The following is a 24,676-nucleotide window of genomic DNA, read 5'->3' on the forward strand; positions in this document are numbered from 1 at the left end:
ATATCTCGTATCTCAAAAAACTCTTATGTTGGGACACTCGTAAGTCGAGGTTCCACTGTAGTCTGTAATACACTTTGGGAGTCCAAAACAACTATGAATGACATGGTTGCAGTGTGAATGATAGTGACAACTGCCACATAACTCCACTGAGAAAATACTAGTTGATTCTAATTAATGACCTCTTGTGATTTATTTAGGTAAAACAGCTGCATACCTGACACCACTGAGGAATTTAAAACCATCAGTGTACACTGCAATAGCAATTCTGAGAACAGAAATTAAAAGGTGATGTGGGATGACCAAGGGCTTAACCCCTTCACTGTCAGTCTCATATTAGTACAGCTTACAAGCCAGTGTCGGTGCCGTATTAATACGCCAAAATTCTAACAGTTTCAAATCTAGCGGGAGAAAGCTGGAACCCCTACATGTGAGAGAACGGGTCTGTGTGGTCACTGTGTACAGTATAAAAAAAATCCTGCAGCACGCAGTGCATAATGAGAAAAAAAACTCCAACCGTGTTTTTGGTTTAAAACGCCAACTTTGAGGTTTATTTCCCTATGGTATTTATGATTGTATTCTCATTTTATTGGCCCCATTTGATAGAACGGAAGATATATACAGAAATAGAGATAACTTTGATTGGTTTCATGATGAAAAGTGCCTTGAAATTGAGCTCAAAGTAGCCAATGTTCAAGAGTAAACAAATGACGTCACCATCCAATACATGTCCAACTGGCCAGTCTAATATGCAGTCACAGTAATGTAGTAGTTTGCATAACAGTAAATCTTCTATTTTTTGTGTGAATAAAAATTCAAAATTGAAAGCAAGAATAATATAAGAGGGGCCTGGAGACGTGACTAATGAAGAGAGAAAATGTTATTTTAGTGCCAGGAATGTCTGCATTGTTTATTCTGGACTCTATTTTGAAATTTGTGTGAAATTGGCTAAATTGTCAATTTCTGACCACCTTATTGAATAGTTGAAATCGGTAAATGGGTGGTTTCTTGTACTCAATCAATAGAACAAAAGAAGTTCTAGTGAAATAGCTATGAGTTTGGTCGACTGGAAGAATGGAATTGGCCGAAAATGGGGCTCAAAGTGGGTGAAATTGCTGATGCGTACATATCGCCGAGACCGCTAACTTCGTAAGTTTTCCATCAAATTTCGTACTTTTGGTGTCATTACCATTGGAAAAAGATTCTATCATTTCATAAGAATTTTTTTTTTTTTTTTTTTATTTTTTCAACACTGAGAGCAAGTTTGTGAGCAGGGGTCTTTACAGTGAAAGAGTTAATTCAGAGGGGTTGCTGAGGTGCTTTGGGCATATAGAGAGGGAGGAGAGGGATAGGATGATGAAGAGGGTGTATAAATCTCGGGTGGAAGGTAGGAGGGAGTGAATGAGGCTAGTGTTTTAGGGGCTTGAGCCTCCAACAGTCTTGTGTGAGCATGTTAGATAAGAGTAATTGGAGACAAATAGTTTTAAGTGGACATGCTGTTAAAATGTAAGCAAGGTAACATTATGAAGGGATTAGGAAAAACTGGTTTGCTGGACTTTAGTTATGGAGATGGGAAGGTCTGTGCCTGCACTTTTAAGGAGGGATAGGGATGTTAGAGGTTAATTTGTATTGTGATGTCAGCATACTTCTGACAAGACCAGTTTGAATGAATAATAGTGAATGTGTTTTCTTCTTTGGGTCAGCCTGCTTTGGTACGAGATAACCATTGAGATAAAAAAAAATAGGTAATGTATTTTCTAGGGTTGTGGAATTATTTCCGCTCACTAGATTTTTTCACCGGTGGGAGACGGCCGACTTGTTGAAAAAAAAAAAAAAAAAATTTTGTTTAAATATATTTTACACAGTTTTGGAGGGTTCATGTTTAGTAGAGATTGGTTAAGAACTAGATTTAATAATTATGAATTTAAGTAGAATTCTAGATACAGTGGACCCCCGCTTAACGATCACCTCCCAATGCGACCAATTATGTAAGTGTATTTATGTAAGTGCGTTTGTACGTGTATGTTTGGGGGTCTGAAATGGACTAATCTACTTCACCATATTCCTTATGGGAACAAATTCGGTCAGTACTGGCACCTGAACATACTTCTGGAATGAAAAAATATCGTTAATCGGGGGTCCACTGTACTTTATTATGTTTTCATTGTCAAATGCATTGTGGACTTGTTCGTTTGGTAGAGAGTGATCAAAAATTGTTACTCTTGTGGAAATAATCGCTGTTAAAAATTTTATTGGTCGTCTTTTCCAAGAGTCTAGTTAATACATACCATATATTCTTGGTCTGAAGTCAGTCTGGGGGATATACAGTATTGTACTTCAAAAAAAAAAAAAAAATCCCTAGACCTGTTTGTCAGTACAGTAGGGGCCCCACTTATATGGCAGGTTAGGTTCCAGGCTATCGCCAGAAAGCAGAACGCCATTTTTTCCACTTATAAATGCCAGATAACAAGTTTACACTTACATATATTAAGTTAAAAATAGAACTAGGCATTTAAAAAACAATGTAAAATACACACACAGTACACTCACAACTTACCCTGAAATATTTGTAGTCTTACTGTAGGGCAAGAGATGAGTAGTATTTATTGTAAGAAGTCAGGTGTGGTAGGTAAGATAGCCCTCCTGGCCACCCCACCCACACATAATATACAAATGAATAAAGTGCATATACAGTACACTCATTACTTACCTTAAAATATTTTTAGTCTTAATGTAGGGCAAGAGGTGAGTAAATGTGATAAAACAAATAAACGAGAGAAAGAATGAGTAAATGAGAGAAGACAGAGACACAGAGTATGTAAACAAGCAGTTGAACACTTCTGGTTATGGTTCATTTCCGTATTTGTGAAGTTTATACATTATGTACAAGTTGCCTGGCCCATGGCTGGGCTCAGAGAATAGATAAACTCTCGAAACTCTTCAAAGGTAAACTCTCGAAACTCTTCAAAGGTATGTTGGTACAGTAGAATAAATAAAGAGCAACACTCCCATTCTCATGTAACACACCATTTTTAGAAGGAATGACGCTCCGAGTGAAGGCATCGAAAGGAATAATTATCAAAAGTTACCCCCATTGGTACTATTGTGTACACATTTTCTTTGGTGCTGAACTGTAGAAAATGTTATTCTTTCCGACAAGACGACTGGAGAAACATCTCACATTTTTGTTAATTCATCCTACTGTGGGGTGTATTTATCATGTTTATACGTTACGTAGCGTGTTTATTATATAATTTTGGAAAAAATATCCTGGATTAATGAAAATGTCTATACAGTGGAACCTCGGCTTTCGAATTTAATCCGTTCCATGACCGTGTTCGTATGCTGAGTCAGTTTTCCTCATTTAAATTAATTGAAATGCAATTAATCCATTCCAGCCTCTCAGGAGGCATGACAAAATAATGCTAATATCAACTCTACAGCTTAGTTATCTATCACAGTTAATCTAAAATGACATAATAAACAATATTAATAACACAGAAACATAATATATACAGTGGAACCTCAAAAATTGAACGTATCAAATATCGAACTTTTCGAAAATAAGACCATTTTTTCGGACAAACTGTGTCCCAATTATCGAACGCGCCTCTAATTTCGTACCGCCAGGTACGGGACCTGTCCGCTGGCCCACTCTGTCCGCATCCCCGCGCAGGTGCTGTGAGCAGTCTGGCTTTGTTTATGCTTGAGTGAACACTAACCTGCGCTCTCATTCACACATTTTACGATTATTTCGTTGTGTTTAGTGCTTGTGGGACTGTAAAATAAGCTGCCATGGGCCCAAAGAAACTTGCAAGTGGTACCCCTGTGGTAAAGAAAGTGAGAAACACCATAGATGTGAAGAAGGAAATAATACAGAAGTATGAGATTGGAGTGAGACTTGTTGAGCTTGCCAGGATGTACAGAGGACTGTGGACAGTTATTTTGTGAGACAGAAACAGACGACTGTGGACAGTTATTTTGTGAGACAAACAGACGACTGTGGAGTTATTTTGTGAGACAGAAACAGACAACTGTGGAGTTATTTTGTGAGACAAACAGACGATTGTGGACAGTTATTTTGTGAGACAGAAACAGACGAATGTGGATAGTTATTTTGTGAGACAGAAACAGAGGACTGTAGACAGTTATTTTATGAGACTGGGGTCCAATGACTCTCAAGCTGGTCCTAGTGGCAATACAATACAGAGAAAGGAAGCAACCCCAGAGAGGGCTTTGATACCGGAAGTCCTCATGGAGGGGGATTCTTCTTCCAAACAATAACCCCAACTCCCTCTCTCCTCCTCCCTATCTTCCAGATGCCATCAACAATCTTCAATAAAGGTAAGTAAAAATGTTATTTTATATTACTATACATAATTAAAGACTATAGCATTTGTTGTGTGTATGTAAAACTGTAATTAATCTCTATAAATTTTTTTTTTTTTTGTGTGTGAATATTTTTGGGTTTCTGGAATGGATTAATTGTATTTCCATTATTTCTTATGGGAAATATTGCTTTGAACGGATTAAGTTCGATTTTTGAGGTTCCACTGTACTGTAGAATGAATAAAATAGGCCATAATATGGCAAGTGATGGCGACACTGGCAGCAGCAGAAAGCATCCGCCATTTACTCTCCCACTCTAGTATCTTCCCAGTCCATAACCCCACACCTAGCTTGTGTTTATGATTAGTGGTGAGGTTGTCACATATGTAACCACAGGTGTGGTCAAGACATGTGTATATAGGTGAAGACATGATCACTGTGGCCACGGTGGTGGTGGTGGCGGCCAGCTGCCCCACTCTATGCTGCTGCCTTCTTTGTTTCTCTAGCTTTTTTCATAGATTCTAATCGCTTCTTGCTGATTGTATGCAAATACTGTCTCTTTCAGTGAGGCATTGTGTAAGAAATTTGTACAATATAAGACAAAATTACACATCCCAAAGGTCTGCTGCAGTCACTCAGAACAGCACACCTCTTCCTTTTGACTCTTGGTTGGCACTGAGATAGCCATGGTTGTAGCAGCTGTACCTACAGCCACCCAGAGGGTTACCAATTTCTGTTTTGAAGCATTTGGCACAAAAATATGAAAAAAAAAAAATACAAAAAAAGTCTTAAAATGACAACGTTATTATTACTGTTATATTGTATTATTGTTATTCTTAGTACAGTGGACCCCCGCATAGCGACTTTAATCCGTGCAAGAGGGCTGATTGTTATGCGAAATGTTCGGTATGCGAATGAATTTTCCCCATAAGAAATAATGGAAATCAAATTAATCCGTGCAAGACACCCAAAAGTATGAAAAAAAAATTTTTACCACATGAAATATACATTTTCCTACACACAAAGAGAAGGATACATGCACAATAGTAGAGTAGTACATGTACAATATATATTGTGCATGTACTACTCTACTAAATGAAGAATAAATGACACTTACCTTTATTGAAGATGCAGCAATGACTGATGAGACACTGTGTCCTGGGAGTGCCTTTTCCTCCTGAGTACTGTAGGTCCTGTTTGGCATTTTCTTCCAGAACAGGCCTTATCACACTGTGTATGCCACTACGATTCTTAAATCTTTCAAACCAACCTTTGCTGGCTTTAACCCTTTCAGGGTCCAAGGCCAAAATCTGAAGTCACGCACCAGTGTCCAAGAAATTTTGAAAAAAAAAAAAAATTATTTTTTCTTACAGAATTAAAGAGCATATTTTTGTGAAGGTAATAAAACAAAAAAAAATTAGAATCTGATCAGTACTTACCGAGATACAGTGCCAAGAAGTTTGTAGAAAATGATGTGGTGGCGGCAACATCGACGAATTCCACATACGCGTATTATATTATTTTGTTGTTTTAGTTGTTTTTTCTTTTCTTTTCCAATTTTTTTCTATTCCTACTAACATTTGGGGCCTGAGAGACCAATACTGTATATAATGTATATATATAAACTCACTGTATTGAACACAATAACTGCACTAAAGTTATTATCATATTATTGTTTACCACTGTTGTTTATTACAATAAACATGCACAAATATTGTATAATACTAATGTTCTATCATATATTTACATATTTACAATCACTGGACATGGTTTTAGAACTGCTGGAGCTTGTGGAACTCCTTGAAACAAGGCACCATGCACAGAGGCACCTTACATTCCTCACACATAAACCGAGTGTCTTTGCGTCTTTGTTGCCGTCGTTTTGTTTGTGCACAGACAATGCATCTCTTCTGAGCAAATTTCTTTTGAGTTGAAGGAAGCTGTATTATGAAATGATCACCTTCTCTTCTCAAACGCTTGGGTATATTGTGATGAATTCGAGGACCATGTTGTATTGCAGGTGTTGTTACCTGGTACTTCATTATGAGTTGTCTGACAACAGACAAACAAAATTCACCATACGGTGGTCTGTTACCAGTCTTTATTTGGTACATATTATATGCATTCAGCATTGAAATGTCCATGAGATGGAAGAAAAGTTTCATGTACCACTTGTAACTCTTACGAACACAGTCAACAAAACCAATCTGCATGTCACACTTGTCAACCAAGCGCATGTTTTGTGTATAATCAATCACTGTCACTGGTTTTCGAATACGTTCATTAGTCACTCGATCAACTTTGCCACTGTCTTGCATTTCATTACGGTGAATGGTTGTCAACAATGTGACATCTCGTTTGTCATGCCACCGTAATGCCATGATGTCATTGGCAGTAAACACCTGCACGTCATCACCACGAACACCTGCGTTGAGCCTGGGCATATGTTTACAATTAGAATGCACTGTGCCACGCACATCTGTCTTGTTCACTCGCATGAAATCACTGAGTAATGGGCTTGTGTACCAGTTATCGGTATATAATGTATGGCCCTTACCAAGATAAGGTGCCATCATGTTTCTCACTACGTCACCTGATATACCCAATAACATCTTGGTATCTTTCAATGTTTTACTACCCGTGTATACAACAATATCCAATACCAGGCCACTGTCACAATCACAGAGTACAAACAATTTTATACCAAAGCGGTTCCTCTTGCTCGGTATATACTGCTTGAATGACAGTCTACCTTTGAACAAAATCAAAGACTCGTCAATTACAAGATTCTTGAATGGATAAAAGTATATCCTGAACTTTTGTTTGAGATACATGAAAACATTTCTAATCTTGTATAACCTGTCACTTCTGTCAGGCCTGGTTTTGTCAGAGAAGTGCAACATACGTAACAGTAAGATAAACCTGTTCACTGGTATTATTTCACTGAAGGATGGGGTACAAATTAGCCGATCTGTGGACCAGTATGCTTTTATATTATGCTTATAGACGTGAGGCATAAGCATTATTGTTGCAAAAAGCAAATACATTTCTGCAACAGTCGTCTCTTTCCACCTGTGTAGTCTTGACTGTGGTGATAAGATCGTATTTGCCATGGTGTACTGAAAATACTTATTACTTTCCCTGACAATAATTTCCATCAATGGCTGGTCAAAGAATAATTCAAAGAATTCCAGTTCATTGGCCGTGGTTCCAAGGGGACAGGTAGGTAGAATTCCACTTTGCGAGTCATCAAAGTGGTGAGGGCTGGGAACAAAATTGGGATTTTGCTGCCAATCCCAGATACGGTTTGCTGGTGGATACTGGACATCATAGGCTGGTTGTACGGGTGGTTGTGGCGGGCTGGTGGGTGACGCTCCGCTTTGTCCTTGAACTGACGAGTCAGCAGCGTGGGTTCCCGCGTGGCACAGCGAGTCACGCATGGCGGTGCCACTACCACCACCAGCCCCACTAACACCATCCACTGATGTCTGTGGCCCATCCATGCCAAGTGTAGCCACATCATCCTCACTATCACTACCTAAAACGGGTGTAGGGCCACGGGATGTACTCCGGGATGAACTCCGTCCCCTGGGCACAGCATAGGGTACACTACCCGAGCGCATGCGGCGGCGAACATACCGACGCTTCACTGGTGAATATGTTTCCTCACTATCACTACTCGAATGATCGTCGAGCGCAATAAAATCACAATCCACGTCAGAATCATCGTCATTACTGAAGTCAGAGGCCAGGCCACGGGAAAATACTAGTTTTCTCTTACGTTTAGGAACACCCGACCATGAGTCACGAGTGCCCACACCAGAGGTAGAAGGTCGAGGATCGTCGGGGTTTTCTGCACTATTATCGATATCCTGGTCATTATTTTCGGTCACTAACTTATCAAAGCCGTAGAATTCGTCTTCATTTCCACTTCCATCAGTGTCAGAACTATCAGACAGGAAGAAGAGAGTCCCAATTTTCCGGGGAGTGAGAGCTGACTTGCGACGAGACATGGTGAACAAGGGTGACTGAGCCGGCGTTCCCACAATGCTATGCAGGCGCCTAGATTTTTTGTTTACGGCGCACACCCACGGTGCAGACCCATTCTCTCATATGTAGGCCTATGAGCGCTTTCGCGCTAAATTTGACGGCGCTAGAATTTTGGCGTAGATCTATGGTTTGGACACTCACCGACCAGCCGTAGATCTACGGGACGGACCCTGAAAGGGTTAAATTCACCAATATGAGCACTAGTTCCAGGCATTTTTCCCTGTTCACCTGGGTGTTAGTCAACTGGTGTGGGTTGCATCCTGGGAGACAAGATTAAGGACCCCAATGGAAATAAGTTAGACAGTCTTCGATGACACTGACTTTTTTGGGTTATCCTGGGTGGCAAATCCTCTGGGGTTAATTGTTTCTTGGTATTCTCAATAAGCCACACCAACAACGGTGCTACAGCAGCAGCAGCAGCTGACGGTGGTACAGCAGCAACAGACGATGCTACAGCAGCAGCAGACGATGCTACAGCAGCAGCAGACGGTACTACAGCAGCAGCAGCAGCTGACGGTGGTACAACAGCAGCAGCAGCTGACAGTGCAGCAGCAGCTGACAGTGGTACAGCAGCAGCAGCAGCTGTACCACCAATAATAGCGATGGTTGATTGGGGTTTATTATACAACCTGGCCAGCTCGGAGACACGCACTCCACTTTCATACTTATCAATGATCTTTTTCTTCATCTCTATAGTAATTCTCACCCTTATTGCTGTAGGGTTGGCACTAGAAGCTTTCTTGGGGCCCATGGTCACTTATTTTCCAGAAAAAATCACCAAAAACACTGTAATAATACAAAATGTTCCGATTGTATGCTTGGATGTTACCGCGGAGCCTGGCTGGTAAACAATGCCACCGGCGGAACATGTGAGCGTGGCTCAGGCCGCACATTGGACGCGTCTCGGACGAAGAGCGGTGAGCGGGTTTTTGGGCGGTATGCGAGGCAAAATTTTTGCAAAAAAAAAAATGAGCGGTATGCGGATTGTATGGTATGCGATGCATGCGGTATGCGGAGGTCCACTGTATGTACATATTATTATAATTATTATTACATACGAATTATAATTATTATTAATTTAGGGAACTGGAGCACAGATTCAATTCCATAGATCAAGAGCCCATCACCACGTACATAATAATAATAATAATAATAATTATGTATTATAACAATAATACAATGTAATAATAATAACAGTAAGGAGAAACTTCAAAAGGCTGCCAGTAGTTGGTGCCACCATCAGTAAAACATTGGTAACCACTACTAGTTCACTTTTCATCTGTCTAGACTTAAGTAGTCTGTTAGTATTAAGTTAAGTCTGCCCGAGATGTCTCAGCATGATAGTGGCTTTCTTTGCTCCAATCATATTATGATATGTAAACACACATTGTAACCTTTGCAAAGAAATAAATATTTTATTTATTTAAGGAACCTCCCTTGAGGGGAAAGTTCGCATCCTGAAATTTCCTTTATATCCAGAAGCAAAAAAGTGACCAAACGACGGTTCGTATCCTGAAAAATTCGCATGGTGGGGTGTTCATAAGCCGAGGTTCCACTGTATTAATGTAATATATGACATTTAACCCTTTCAGGGTCCACAGGCCCTCTCTGAGACTTGTTCTCAGGGTTCCCCAAATTTCAAAAAAAAAAAAAAAAAAAAAAAAAAAAATTTTTCTTATGAAAAGATAGAGAATCTTTTCCTGATCATAATGACACCAAATGTATGAAATTTGATGGAAAACTTACGGAATTATGCTCTCGCGAAGTTAGCGGTCTCAACGATGTTTACGCATTGGCGATTTTGCCCAATTTGAGACCAATTCCAGTGTACTAGTAGACAAAAATCATAACTATTTCGCTAGAACTCCATTTTTTCTATCGAATGAGTACAAAAAAACACCCATTTACTGATTTCAACTATCCAATACAGTGGTCAGAATTTAGCAATTTTGCCAATCTCACACAAATTTCAAAAGATGCCAATTTCCGAATGGGGTCCAGAATAAACAAGAAAGACATTCCTGGCACTAAAATAACATTTCCTCTGTTCATTAGTCACGTCCCCATGCCCCTCTTACATTCTTTTGCTTTTCACTTTGAATTTTTATTCTCACAAAAAAATAGAAGATTTACTGTTATGCAGACTACTGCATTAGTGTAGAAATGGTATAAATAATATCACCGCACTTGTGAAAGAATATTAGACTCACCAGTTGACGTGTATTGGATGCATAGCATGATTTGCTTACTTTTGAACTTTGGTAAAAATCGAACATTTCTGCTACTTTGAGCTCAATTTCAAGGTACTTTTCATTGTAAAACCAGTCAAAAATCATCTCAATTTCTGTAATATGTCTTCCATTCTATAAAATGAGACCAAGAAAACTAGAATACAACAATAAATACCATACGAAAATACAGTGCAAAGTCGTTGTTTTAATCCAAAAACACGGTCAAAGCTTTTTTTTCTCATTACGCACTGTGTGCTGCAGGATTTTTTTATACTGCGCACACTGACCACATAGACCCATTCTTTCATATGTAGGCCTACCAGCTTTCTCTCACTAGATTTGAGGGCGCTAGAATTTAGGCATACTAGTAGGTCGTGGACACTGGTGCGTAAGCCGTACTAGTACGGCCAAAACCCTGAAAGGGTTAATGTGCCTTAGAGTGATTATTATTGCATTTTATTATTATCATTATTAATATGGCATCTTCAAGACTAGTAAAACACTCTTAGTGATTTTAATGTGTACCTGCATGCCAGCACAGTGTGTAAGTTTTGGGTACACATACATGTAAGTATAATTATCAGAATACGTATATACATGTATAAAATATACGTAATACAGTGGACCCTCAGTTAACGACATTAATCCATTCCAGAGAGCTTGTCTTTAACTGATTCTGTTGTTTTTCGAATTAATTTTCCCCATAAGAAATAATGGAAATTGAATTAATTCGTTCCAGACACCCAAAAGTATTAAACAAATTTTTTTTTTTTACATGAAATATACATTTCCCTACGCAGAAAACAATGAGACATGCAGAATAAATACATCAACAATTAATAAAATGATACCTTTATTGAAGACGTATTTGATGGGTGATGAGATGGCAGGATGGAGGAGTTTACAATTGTTTGGAAGGGGAATCCCCTGGTGGCTTACTTAGCAGTTACAAGCACTAAAAAAATGGAATAATACAAAATGTATTGCATGTACACGTGGAATCATCCTCACTGGCTTGTAAACAATGGCACACTGGCTGCACATGGAGTGGCTGGGTCATGTAGACACATTTGGGACGAATGACTTTAACTGAGTTCTTTGTCGTTAACTGAGCCAATATTTTGATGCAAAAACATGTCGTTACCCGATTTTTACGTTATCCGATGACATCGTTAACCAAGGGTCCACTGTATAACTTTAAAACAATTGAAATTTTGGAAAGTTTCTAGACATAATGGAGAGACGTGATGTACACAGAGAATGTAAACAAACCGGGTGGCTCGTGGTGAACATATTAGAAAGTCAAGTGGGGGAGGAGCCGTATAGCAAGTTTTGGTCATAACTTGAAATGTCCATATTAATGGAATGTCCTAAAGTGGGCCCCTACTGTATTTCATTTGTTTTGAAATTTAAGCCTTTAACATTGAATTTTAACATGTAATAGTGCACGTGAAGAAACAAGAATAATTCATGTTAAGCGCCAGACCCACATGGGCCATTCGGCACAAGACGTGGTGAAGGCTTGATGCTCCATTTGCTGCGTGCAAGACAGACATGCTCTCTATTTGTACCTGCATAGATGATCCAATGAATGTGAAGAGATACTGCATAAGGACAAGTGTAATTTTATTATAGCTAAGATTTGCTAGTGACGTGCAAATTATCTACAACAAAGGCATTTCCTTGTATGGAGTTTTGGATTGCAACCCTTGCTGTTCATCCATGTATTATAAAAAAAGAAGCGCTAAACCTACAAGGGTCATACAGCGCTGCCGGGCAGGGAAGGATGCAGGGGTATTGGGTAGCAAGAGGGAGAGGGATGATTATTAGGTCATGGAGTGCAGTGGGGCAGGTTCATCTATATAATACAATCAGAATACAAGAACTTGTGGTACAGGTCCACAATCAGACATCCGGTCCCATCAGTTATTCAGCACTAATTTCAGCTAGCATAATTTCAAATTTCCAGGGTCGCCACACCAACCTGCTGGCACTGCTTGCTGCACAAGTCATTCCAGTTCCTTTTTCTCCATTTATTGTTATAACTTGCTTACTTTTAGCCCTAGCCATGGTTCCAATGAATAAAAGAAATGCTTTTCGTTGTGTAAAGCACCTACAGTACATTGTCCATTAAAGATAGGGTGGCTTTGAAGCCACTGTCGGTTGTCATGAGCTCAGGTTCGTGATGTAGGGGAATATGCTTTATTACGCTAATATCAACACTACAGCTTATTTGCCTATCACAATTGATCTAATATGACATGTTAAATACTCCAGAATGAATAATATTTGGTATAATACTGAACAGTTCGACAGAGGTATGAAGAGGATATAGGATACAAGTACCATTCTCCTATCCCTGTCTTGGGGGCTTATAAAGTGGACCCTCGGTTATCGACTGTAATCCATTCCAGAAGGCCGGCCTAAAACCGAAATGGCCGATAGTCAAAATAATTATTCCCATAAGAATTAATGTAAATACAATTAATCCATTCCAAACACCCAAAAATATTCAAAAAAAATACATTTTTTAGAGATTAATATAGTTTTACATACACAAAACAATGAGGACTAAATAAAATACATGAACAATTAAATCAGTATTACATACCTTTATTGAAAACTGTTGTTGGCTTATGGAAGATAGGAGGAGGAGAGTTTATTGTTTGAAAGGGAAATCCCCCTCCATAAAGACTTCAGGTATCAAAGCCCTATCTGGGGTTACTGCCCTTCTTTGTCTTTTAATGCCACTAGGACCAGCTTGAGAGTCACTGGACCTCTGTCACACAAAATGTCTGTCCAAAGAGCTCTGTTTCTGGCATCTCTAAGATTTCCCAGAAGTGGGACAAAGTTCTGTCACTGAACCTGTTGTAGATGTAGCTTGTTTCAGCTTGGTCAGGGTGATATTTCTGAGCAAAAGCTTGCACCCTAGTCCACATTGCACAAATCTCCTTAATCTCTGAAGAAGGCACCTCCTTCACTCCCTATTCCTCCTCCTCTGAAGCAAGTTCCTAAGCTGTGGTCTGTTGCTGTTCCAGATGAAGCTCTTGTAGCTCTTCACTAACAGCATCACTTGTTCCAGGCATTTTATTTACAACATCTGCATACTGCTTTGCTTTCTCACAAAGATGCTGTATAGCCCTTGTGGCTTAGCGCTTCTTTTTGATTATAATAATAATAATTCTCACAAAGATTAAATATAAATATACATACAGAAAACAACGACAAAAAAACATAAAGCACTAATAAAATGGATAAATTAACATTTAACATCACACTTACCTTTATTGACTTGCTGGTGTATGACAGACACGTAGAAGGCAAGAGGAAGTCAAGCTTATTATGCTTCAATATGACACTATCATCATCTCTACGGCTTATTTATCACAATTCATCTAATATGACATTATAAACAGCATTAATAACATAGAAAATGATATATACTCTAGAATGAATAAAATGTCATAATGTATGAGAGGAGTAAAAGGTGTAAGTGTTGAACCCTTTCAGGGTCCGTCCCGTAGATCTACGGCTTTACGTTCAGGGTCCAAACTGTAGATCTACGCCATGAGCTCAGCTCACTCTGATAAACTGTGAGTGGTACATTTGGGCCTAGATATGAGAGAATACATCTATGTGGTATGTGTGCACCACATAAAACAGATCCTGCAGCACACTGTGTATAATGAGAGAAAAAAAATGAAATCATGATTTTTCGATTAAAACAGCAACTTTGCAGTGTTTTTTCGTATGTTTTTTATAGTTGTATTTGCGATTTCTTGGTCTCATTTGATAGAATGGAAGACATATTACAGAAATAGAGATGATTTTGATTGGTTTTAGCACTGGAAATGGCTTGAAACTGAGCTCAAATTAGCAGAAATGTTAAATTTTTGCCGATATTCAAGAGTAAACAAACGACCTCACATGTCTAATACACGACAGCTGGTGGGTCTAATATACATTCACAAATATGGTGATGATATTTATACAATTATTACAGTATTGCATAACAGTAAATCTTCTATTTTTTGGTGTGAATAAAAATTCATTATATGAATAAAAAATCAAAATGGAATTTATTTGTAAAGCCTCAAAACATAACTAATGAACAGAGGAAATGTTAGTTTAGTGCCAGGAATGCCTACATTGTTCATTCTGAACCCTATTTTGAAATTGGAATATTTTGAACTTTGTGTTAAATTGGCCAAATTAACAATTTCCGATCACTTTATTTTGTAGTTGAAACAGTTGACTTGACGATTTCTTGTGCTCAATCGATAGAATAGAAGTAATACTAGTGAAATAGCTAAGAATTTGGTTGATTGGAATAATGTAATTGGCCTAAAATGGGAGTCAAAGTCGGCAAAATCGCCGATTCGTAAATATCGCTGACACATCAAAATTCGCGAGAGCTTAATTTCGTCAATTTTCCACCAAATTTCGTACTTTTTGTTTTGTTACCTTCAAAAAACGATTCTCTACGATTTCATAAGAAAAAATAACAAATTTTTTTTTTGAAAATTCTTGGACACTGGTGCGTGACTCCAGATTTGGGCCTTGGACCCTGAAAGGGTTAAAGTGTGCACCAGGGTCCAAGAATTTTCAAAAAAATAATTTGGTTATTTTTTCTTATGAAATGGTAGAGAATCATTTTCTGAAGGTAATAAAATAAAAAGTACGAAATTTGATGGAAAATTGACGAAATTATGCTCTCGCGAATTTTGATGTGTTAGCGATATTTATGCATTGGCGATTTTGCCGACTTTGACTCCCATTTTAGGGCAATTACAGTATTCCAGTCAACCAAATTCTTAGCTATTTTACTAGTATTACTTCTGTTCTATCGATTGAGCACAAGAAATCACCAAGTCAACTGTTTCAACAACAAAATAAAGTGACTGGAAATTGGTAATTTGGCCAATTTAATGCAAAGTTCAAGATATTCCAATTTCAAAACAGGGTCCAAAATAAACAATACAGGCATTTCTGGCACTAAACTAACATTTCCTCTGTTCATTAGTTACGTTTTTCAGGCTTTACAAATTAATTCCATTTTGATTTTTTATTCACATAATGAATTTTTATTCAAACCAAAAAATAGAAGATTTACTGTTATGCAATACTGTAATAATTGTATAAATAATATCACCACATTTGTGAATGTATATTAGACCCACCAGTTGTCACGTATTAGACTTACGAGGTCATTTGTTTACTCTTGAACATCGGCAAAAATTTAACATTTCTGCTATTCTGAACTCAGTTTCAAGCCATTTCCAGTACTAAAACCAATCAAAATCATCTCTATTTCTGTAATATATCTGCAATTCTATCAAATGAGACCAAGAAATTGCAAGCACAACTATAAAAAACATACGAAAAAACACTGCAAAGTTGCTGTTTTAATCGAAAATTATGGTCTCAGTTTTTTTCTCTCATTATGCACTGTGTGCTGCAGGATTTGTTTTATGTGGTGCACACATACCACATATATGTATTCTCTCATATCTAGGCCCAAATTTACTGCTCACAGCTTATCGGAGTGAGCTGAGCTCATGGCGTAGATCTACAGTTTGGACCCTGGAAGGGTTAAGGGCCACCACTGAGAGAAGTTGTGTTGGTGGCGGTGGAGGCTTCTGCCAGCACCACCATCGCACAATGTACATGTATATAATATATAAATAAGTTTCTTCAGGTATACACAAATACAGTTACATAGATTATCATACATAGCAGCATATGTGTAAAGTACCTAGGATAGCCCCAAAAGTCAGTGACTTCCGTATTTCCATTGGGGTCCTTTTATATTTACACTTAATATATTTACTTTTATGCTTACACTTTCATATTTACACTTACCTTGGAGATATTAGTTTGATGGAGGAGATCCTGGCAGAGGTTTAGAGTAGTGGAAGATAGCAGGCCGGCGTATGTTCGGCGGATATACACACATCCAACAACATTGGAGAGTTAATTTTCTGTCGTTTTTCTATCGCTTACTCGCTTAACTTACTTGCTACACTGTTAATTCTACACTTTTTCGCTGGCTGGCCTTAATCAATACCTGCTACTTTAGTATCATACATATCGTAGAATCACTGCAGAAGGCACATTCTTCCCTCTTCCTCCACTTTGGTACTTTGCTATGAGTTTTTTCTTGAATTTTATTGTGTTTCTTTCCTTCTTTATCACAGGGCTGGCACTAGAAATTTTCTTTGGGCCCATGGTGACTTATTTAGCAGTTACAAGCACTAAAAACAATGGAATAATACAAAATATATTGCATGTACCCATGGAATCGACCGCAACGGCTTGTAAACAATGGCACACTGGCTAGTACATGGAGTCTTTGAGTGGCTGGGCCCGCTCAGGGCGCATGCACACCTTCGGGATGAAAGCCTTTAGACGAGTGTTTTGGCGTTGGTAGAGCCAATATTTTGATGCCAAAGAGAGCCGTTAGTCGATTTTGGCGTCAGTCGATGCCGCCGTTGGTTGAGGGTCCACTTTATTAGAGAAAACAGAGTATAGCACAGGGCTAACTGTGATAAACACTTGTACTGCACCATATTATTATTATTATTATAATCAAGGGGGAAGCGCTAAACCCGGAGGATTATACAGCGCCTGGGGGGGGGATGTGGAAGGCATTCAGGCTTAATTCGGGGAACTGGAGCACAGATCTAATTCCCTAAATCAAGAGCCCCTCACCAACATCAAGGAACCTTCCTTGAGGGGACTACTGCACCATAAAACTGAAACATTATTATTATAATCAAAAAGAAGCGCTAAGCCACAAGGACTATACAGCAAAACTGAAACAAAAAAGCTATTTTCTCTACATAGATTATCACACACGTCAGCATATGCGCAGAGAACCTAGGATAACCCAAAAAAGTCAAAGTGGCTTATATCTAGTAGCTGACTTGGGCTAGCCATATATGATTTTTGGTAAATATTCAATTCCCAGCCAGGGTAGAAACATTGGACTTGTTTCTTTACACCTGTTGTCCTTGTTCACACATCAGTAAATGGGTACCTGGGTGTTAGTGGACTGGCATGGGTCTTATCCTGGGACACTGACCTAATTTGCCTGAAATGCTTAGCATAACAAGGGGCTTTTTATATAGTAGTATGTCATTGATGTCAGCTAGGCCTGTATACCATGTACATGTACTTGTAGTAAATGAAGTTATTATAACTATTTATTTTCTCTCAGTTGTTCGTTGGGCTATCTCATTGAAACTTGGGCAGTGTATGATGGAAAGGTACTTGTTAATGTACACCAAAAATGAAAGAAATCAGACCACCAGTCTTCCTTTGAACAGAATCAAAGACTCATCGATAACAAGCTTCCTGAAGGGATAAAAATACATACTGTATTTCTGTTTCAGATACGCAAACACATTCCTAATCTTATATAACCTGTCGTTTCTGTCAGGCCTGGTTTTGTCTGAAAAGTGAAGCATACATAATAGTAGCACAAATCGATTCACTCCTATTATATCACTGAAACCTGGGGTTGCAATCAGGTGGTCTGTTGACCAGTATGATTTCACACTGTGCTTATACACATGTGGCATAAGCATTATTGTGGTAAACAAAAGATACATCTCAGCCACAATTGTCTCCTTCCACTGGTGTAGGCGTGAGTTTGGTGAAAGTATTGTGTTTGCTATGGTGTAGTCGTAGTATCTGTTGCTTTCCCTGACAATTTCCATCAGGGGTTCGTCAAAAAATAACTCGAAACATTCCAGTTCACTGGCATTGTTCCCAATTGTACAAGATGGCCGTATTCCACTGACTTTCGTCAAAGTGATGGGGATTGGGAACAAAATTGGCAGCTTCCTGCCAATCCCAGGTGCGGTCTGCTGGTAGGTATTGGATATTGACAGGTGGTTGTAGTGGTGGGGAATGGTGGCCTTTGTTTTAGATCAGCTGAGGCAGCGGTATGGGTGGCAGCACGGCCCACTGCTGGTGCCTCACGGCCGGCACCACCACTACCATGCACATTTTCCATCCCAGTTGCAACACTATCATCTTCATTTTCACTGTCTGTTCCTGTTGTACAGCCACAGGATGTACTCCGAGATGTACTCCTTCCCCTTGGAATAGCATATGGCACACTGCCAGAGCACATATACCGTTGTATATACTGACGCTTCACTGGAGAATATTCCACTTCACTATCACTACTGGAACTGTTTTCAAGAGCTTGTTGTTCATATTCACTAACACTATCATCACCAATGCTCACATCTGAGTCCGGGATTTGGGAAAATAGGAGTTTCCTCTTTGATTCTGGTACAACTGAACTTGAACAAGACGGCCCAGCACCAGAGGTGGAAGGCTGAGGGTCGTCTGGGTTTTCCTCACTATTACCGGTATTATGGTCATTAGTTTCAGTCAGAACCTCATCAAAACCTTGAAACTCATCTTCACTGGCACTTCCATCTGTATTAGAACTGTCGCTGGGGAACAAAAGTGTCCCAATTCGCCGAGGAGTGAGGAGCTTCTTACCACGAGGCATGGTGAACAAGGTCTACTAAAATGGCATTCCCACAAAGCGCCACTGGGTCCCAGAATTTTTTTCTACTGCACACACCGACCATGCAGACCCATTCTCTCACATCTAGGCCTACCAGCTGTTTCCCGCTTAATTTGAAGCCGCTAGAATTTATGCGTGCTAGTTGGTTTAGAAAGACACGTAAGCAAACACTATAACATATTTATTAGAAAACGATTCGGTCCTGGGACCTTGATCACTTCTGAAGTGATCAAGGTCCCAGGACCGAAACATTTTCTAATAAATATGTTATAGTGTTTGCTTACGTGTCTTTCTAAACCAACTTGTCGGTATTTATTACCAAGGTTTATACCATGCGTGCTAGTACGGCACCAACTTTGGCGTGCAAGCCGTACTAGTATGGCACCAACCCTGAAAGGGTTAATATGTCAAGCAACTGTCCTGGTGTTTCTCTTTGTCTCTTTTTCACTGCTAACACCTTGTTCTGGCTCACTGGCTCTGTCTCACTAAAAACTTGTCTGATGAGGTTTGTTTCAGGCTCCATTTTAACACATCTAAATTGAAACATTACACTGTAGAGACGGATGGCCGCTGCTTTGTCTGGATGGTATTTTTCAGCAAACTCCTGCACTTCACACCATTTAGCACACATTTCCATGACAAGTGCAGTGGACACATCATTTCTTCTCTCCTCTTCCTCTGATGACAGTTCCTCCACTGCAATCTGTTACTGCTCCTTCTGAAGGTCTATAAGCTCTGTAGCGAGTTCAGTTCTGTGCTCCTCCACATCATCTTCAGTCACCTCTAGGCCCAAGGTCTTTCCCAGGGACACAATATCCTCTACCAGCTCAGGCTCATCTGCCACAAAGTCAGGCCACAATTTCTTCCATGCTGACTGCTTGGTCCAGGAAGATACAATTCCCCATGCTTTGTCTATAAGGTGAGGATATTGAAATGGTCCTTCAGAACTCCCTGAGGGTTAAATTTGTTTCTGAAATTATTCCCAAGCACCTTTCAAAAAGTACTTTGGCGTAGAGTTTCTTGAAGTTAGAAATGACCTGCTGGTCCATGGGCTGGATGAGGAGTGGTGTTAGGAGGCAAGAACTTCACAATTATAAAACTGAACTCCTCCAACAGCTTGTTTTCAAAACTTAGAGGGTGAGCAGGAGCATTATCCATAAGTAAAAGGGCCCTGAGTGGCAATTGTTTTTTAATGAGGTACTTCTTGACAGTGGGAGCAAAGACCTCATAAACCCACTCAATAAAAAATTGTCTTGTTAACCAAGCATTTGTGTTGGCTCTCCACATTACAGCGAATTTGTTTTTCATAACATTGTCTATACAACTCGTGGATTTTCAGAATGATAAACAAGCGCATTCTGTGAGCACATGACCTGAGCCGTTTGTGTTGTAGGTTGACAACCGAGAGAACGTATAAAAACTAGGACATTTTTCTTTTGAATTCCTTGTTCAAAAAACTGATTTGTTCGACAAGTAATGTAATTGACATCTGAGGTTCCACTATACTAGATCCAGAAGAGTAATATTGGGTTTATTTCTTAAAGTTGCCTCAAATGTACAAATTTAGAAGTTAATTTTCATGAGGCACAGATTTAATACTGTACTATGATTGCTTTTACATAGTTTATTACATTATTCTGATTTGTTGAGCTTTTAAAGGTGTTTTATACATGTTCTCTTCCACAGACTGTGACCTTGGAAAAACTGCGTGAGTGCCTTGAAGTGCTGGGCCTCAAAGAGTGTGTTGCTGTTCTTGACCAAGCATAGGTTTAACTACAGTTTACTTTAAAAATGAGCAATAGAATATACAAAAATGCGCTGTAAATTTTTGCAGATGTGTTCCATTACGTGAATGTAATGCCATGTACAAGTGTGTTGTTTGTTATGCAAAATTTCATTAACTTTAACTGGGGGCAATTGTTAAAAATAGAGGTTTCATGCCAAAAAAGAAAAAAAATGCAGATAAATGTCTTTTGGAAGAGGTTTGACCCTTATGGATTTAGCACTTAGTTATGATTATAATAAGGGAAAAGGTTTACTGCTAATGCCACCATGAAAAATTGGCAGATTCATAATGCATTATCAGTACACTTTTTTTTTGTAATCTATTTATGAAAACAATATTTGAATTAAGTTTTGAGCCCGGTAATTAAATATTGATGCAAACACTTGTCTGCATTTTGAATAGCACACTGTTTACAAATACAGTGGTACCTCAAGTTTCGAACAGCTCCCATCTCAAACAATTATGTAAGTGTATTTTTGGGGGTCTGAAACGGACTAATCTAATTTACATTATTCCTTATGGGAACAAATTTGTTCGGTAACGGCACTCCAACAGCTTTCTGGAACGAATTAAGTTCGTAACTCGGGGTACCACTGTATTTTGTATTCAGGCTATGCCAGAAAGCAGCAGCATTGAAAGGTGTGAAGGCATTGTATGGTCCATGTTCACTCTAGAGTATTGCCATTATATACTGCATGTGCCTTCTAAATCATTTTTGCTGTGTTAAATTGTGATTTATGTTTTTAAGTAAATTAATGTAGAAATTCTAACTGGTGTAGTTTAAGATATAGATACCCAAGAAGCAAAGTAACTTCCTAAAGATGCCTGGCTGAATAAGTTACACTGTCTTGAAACACTATTATTTTGGTTTAGTAAAACCAATATAAATTTATTTTAATGTCAAGTGTTTGATCTTTTGTATAACAGAAAACTTTTCTATTTTTTTAATGTATAAAATGTCAATATTTGTCAGCTTAGTTTGTAAGGTCTCAGATCTGATGCATCTGAATATAAGCAAAGCTATAATTACTAAGGACCACATTAAAATTGTACATTCCTTTGTATCTCTAATTTTTTTCCAATTCCTTTATGGAAAGTGGTCATTTCTTATAGAGAATGTAATTGTATATGTGCCTTGTGCAGAAATTGTGCTACAGATTTACTTTTAAATACCCATTAGTGTAAAATAACTTGAGTATGAAATAGGGAGTCATATGATGAAGTCTTTGGAAATTAGGTTTCTCTCAAATTCATAGAGGTATTTCATTGTTTTACTTTAAAATATTTAATAGTTTAAGCATTAAATGTTAATATTACAGGGATTTTATTTTACAGATAAAGTATGTAAATGAAATTAAAGTGTGAACTTGATTTGATCAATATTTTATAAATAAATGTTTCAGGTAAATTTGAAGCATTTCATTATACGATTAACCTTTGTATAAGACAGGTGCTAACAGTGTTGCAGTTAATCAAGAGCCCTCTAAGTATGTAAAGTATTTGTGGAGACATGGTGGCCAATGGATTATTATTATTATTATAATCAAAAAAGAAGCGCTAAGCCACAAGGGCTATACAGCGGCCAATGGATTAACAATGTCATAAGCCAACAAGTAGAAGAAAGATACCACTTCAAATGAAACTGCCAACCTGGGCTTTATTAAGAATGCAAAAACAGATATACAGCCTTATATGCCAAACAAGCACCCTAGAGGAGTCACAAGTGCATTCGTGAGATCTAAGCATATTATTATTATTATAATCAAAAAGAAGTGCTAAGCCACAAGGGCTATACAGAGCTGAGATCTAAGCATAAATACAGTGGGCCCCCGGATAACAGCCAAGTCGGATTTCAGCCACTTTTTTGGCCAAAATTCTACCCTGGATTTCGGCCGGCAACTCGGAAGTTGGCCGTATTGGACGCATCTGCCCACCACTCCGCCTCGTGCGTGAGTCAGTCTGGCTGTGTGTCTCAGTGTATGAGCAACACATTGTGCATTCATCCTAACATTTTGTTATGATCCATTGTTTTTTGCAGTTGCCTATTGAGTGTGACTGCAAAATAAGCCACCATGGGGCCCAAAGAAAGTTCTTAGTGCCAGCCCTTTGGTAAAGAAAGTGAGAAACACAATAGAATTCAAGAAATTGTAGCAAAGTACGAAAGTGCTGTACGTGTGCTCCAGCTTGCCAGGATATATGGCAAATCAACCATCACTTCCATCCTGGCAAAGAAAGTAGAAATCAAGGAAGCTAATGTTGCGAAATGGTAAATATGCTAACGAAACAAAGATCACAAATAATCGAAATGTGGAGAAGTTATTGTTGGTGTGGATCAACAATAAACAGTTAGCAGGAGATAGTGTTGTGGAGTCGATCATTCATAAAAAGGCAAGGCAGTTACATGCAGATCTCATGAATAAAATGCATGGAACGAGTGCTGCTGTTAGTGAATTTAAGGCCAACAAAGGCTAGTTTGACAGATTTAGGAAGTGTAGTGGCATACACAGTGTTGTAAGGCATGGCAAGGCTGCAAGTTCAGACAAATGTGCGGCTGAAGAATTCGTGCATGAATTCAAGGAGTATGTAGAGGCTGAAGGGTTCGTTCCCCAAATGTTCAATTGTGACGAAACAGGCCTCTTTTGGAAGAAAATGCCAAAGAGGACCTACATCACGCAGGAGGAAAAGGCACTGCCAGGACACAAGCCTATGAAGAATAGGCTTAATCTTTCATTCTGTGGTAACACTAGTGGGGATTTCAAAGTGAAGCCTTTACTGGTGTATCACTCTGAAAATCCCAGTGTGTTTAAGAAAAACAATGTCGTCAAGAGTAAACCGTGTGTAATATGGAAAGCTAATAATAAGGCATGGTTCACAAGGCAAATTTTCATTGACTGGGTCCATGAAGTGTTTGGCCTGAGTGAAAAAATACTTCCAGGAAAATAAATTGCTACTCAAGTGCCTCCTGGTACTGGACAATGCTCCTGCTCATCCTCCAAACTTGGTAGACCAATTGTCTATGGAGTTAAGTTTTATAACAGTGAAGTTCTTGCCTCCTAACACTACTCCTCTCATCCAGCCCATGGACCAGCAGGTCATTTCTAACTTCAAAAATACTACACGAAAGTAATGTTTCAAAGGTGCTTTGAAGTGATCTCGGACACTGAGTTGACCCTAAGAGAGTTCCGGAGGAATCACTTCAATATCCTCCATTGCATAAGCCTTATAGGTAACTCTTGGCAGGGAGTGACTTCCATTGAACCCTGCTTCGAGAAAATTGTGGCTAGAATGTGTCCTTGACAAGGATTTTGAAGGATTTAAGGCTGATCTTGACCCTGTCGACCCTCTGCCTGTTGTGAAATCTATTGTGTCTTTGGGGAAGCCCATGGGGTTGGAGGCGAGTGGCGAGGATGTGAACGAGTTAGAGGACCACAGGGAAGAGCTAACCACTGAAGATCTGCAAGACCTTCATCTGCAACAGCAACAGATCACAGTTGAGGAAATTGGTTCAGAGGAGGAAGAGAGAGGGAAGGTGCCTTCTTCAGCGATTAAGGAAATTTGTGCAAAGTGGAGGGAGGTGCAAAGTTTTGTGGAGAAATATCACCCTGACCAAGCTCAAACAAGCCATATCAGCAACATGTTCAGTGACAAAACCTTGTCCCACTTCAGGCAAATCTTAGAGACGCCAGAAACAGACCTCTCTGGACAGTTTCTTTTGTGCGACAGGGGTACAGTGAC

General features: G+C 39.0%; 1 protein-coding gene across 6 annotated transcripts in view; it reads left to right on the forward strand.

Annotated features, from left to right (window-relative positions):
* LOC128695661 (nuclear factor NF-kappa-B p100 subunit) overlaps positions 1 to 21,066 on the forward strand; it is a 158,473-nt gene extending 137,407 nt beyond the window's left edge. For all 6 annotated transcript variants that reach the window (XM_053786426.2, XM_053786423.2, XM_053786425.2 and 3 more), the window contains exon 25: positions 20,842 to 21,066. Coding sequence is in view for 1 of the 6 variants with exons in the window: in XM_070093315.1 (XP_069949416.1) it covers positions 20,842 to 20,922 (81 nt within the window). In the remaining 5 variants the exon portion in view is untranslated. The remainder of the gene's footprint in view (positions 1 to 20,841) is intronic.
* The last annotated feature ends 3,610 nt before the right edge of the window (positions 21,067 to 24,676 follow it).

The sequence above is a fragment of the Cherax quadricarinatus genome, chromosome 42 (genome assembly GCF_038502225.1).
Source record: "Cherax quadricarinatus isolate ZL_2023a chromosome 42, ASM3850222v1, whole genome shotgun sequence".
NCBI lineage: Eukaryota > Metazoa > Arthropoda > Malacostraca > Decapoda > Parastacidae > Cherax > Cherax quadricarinatus.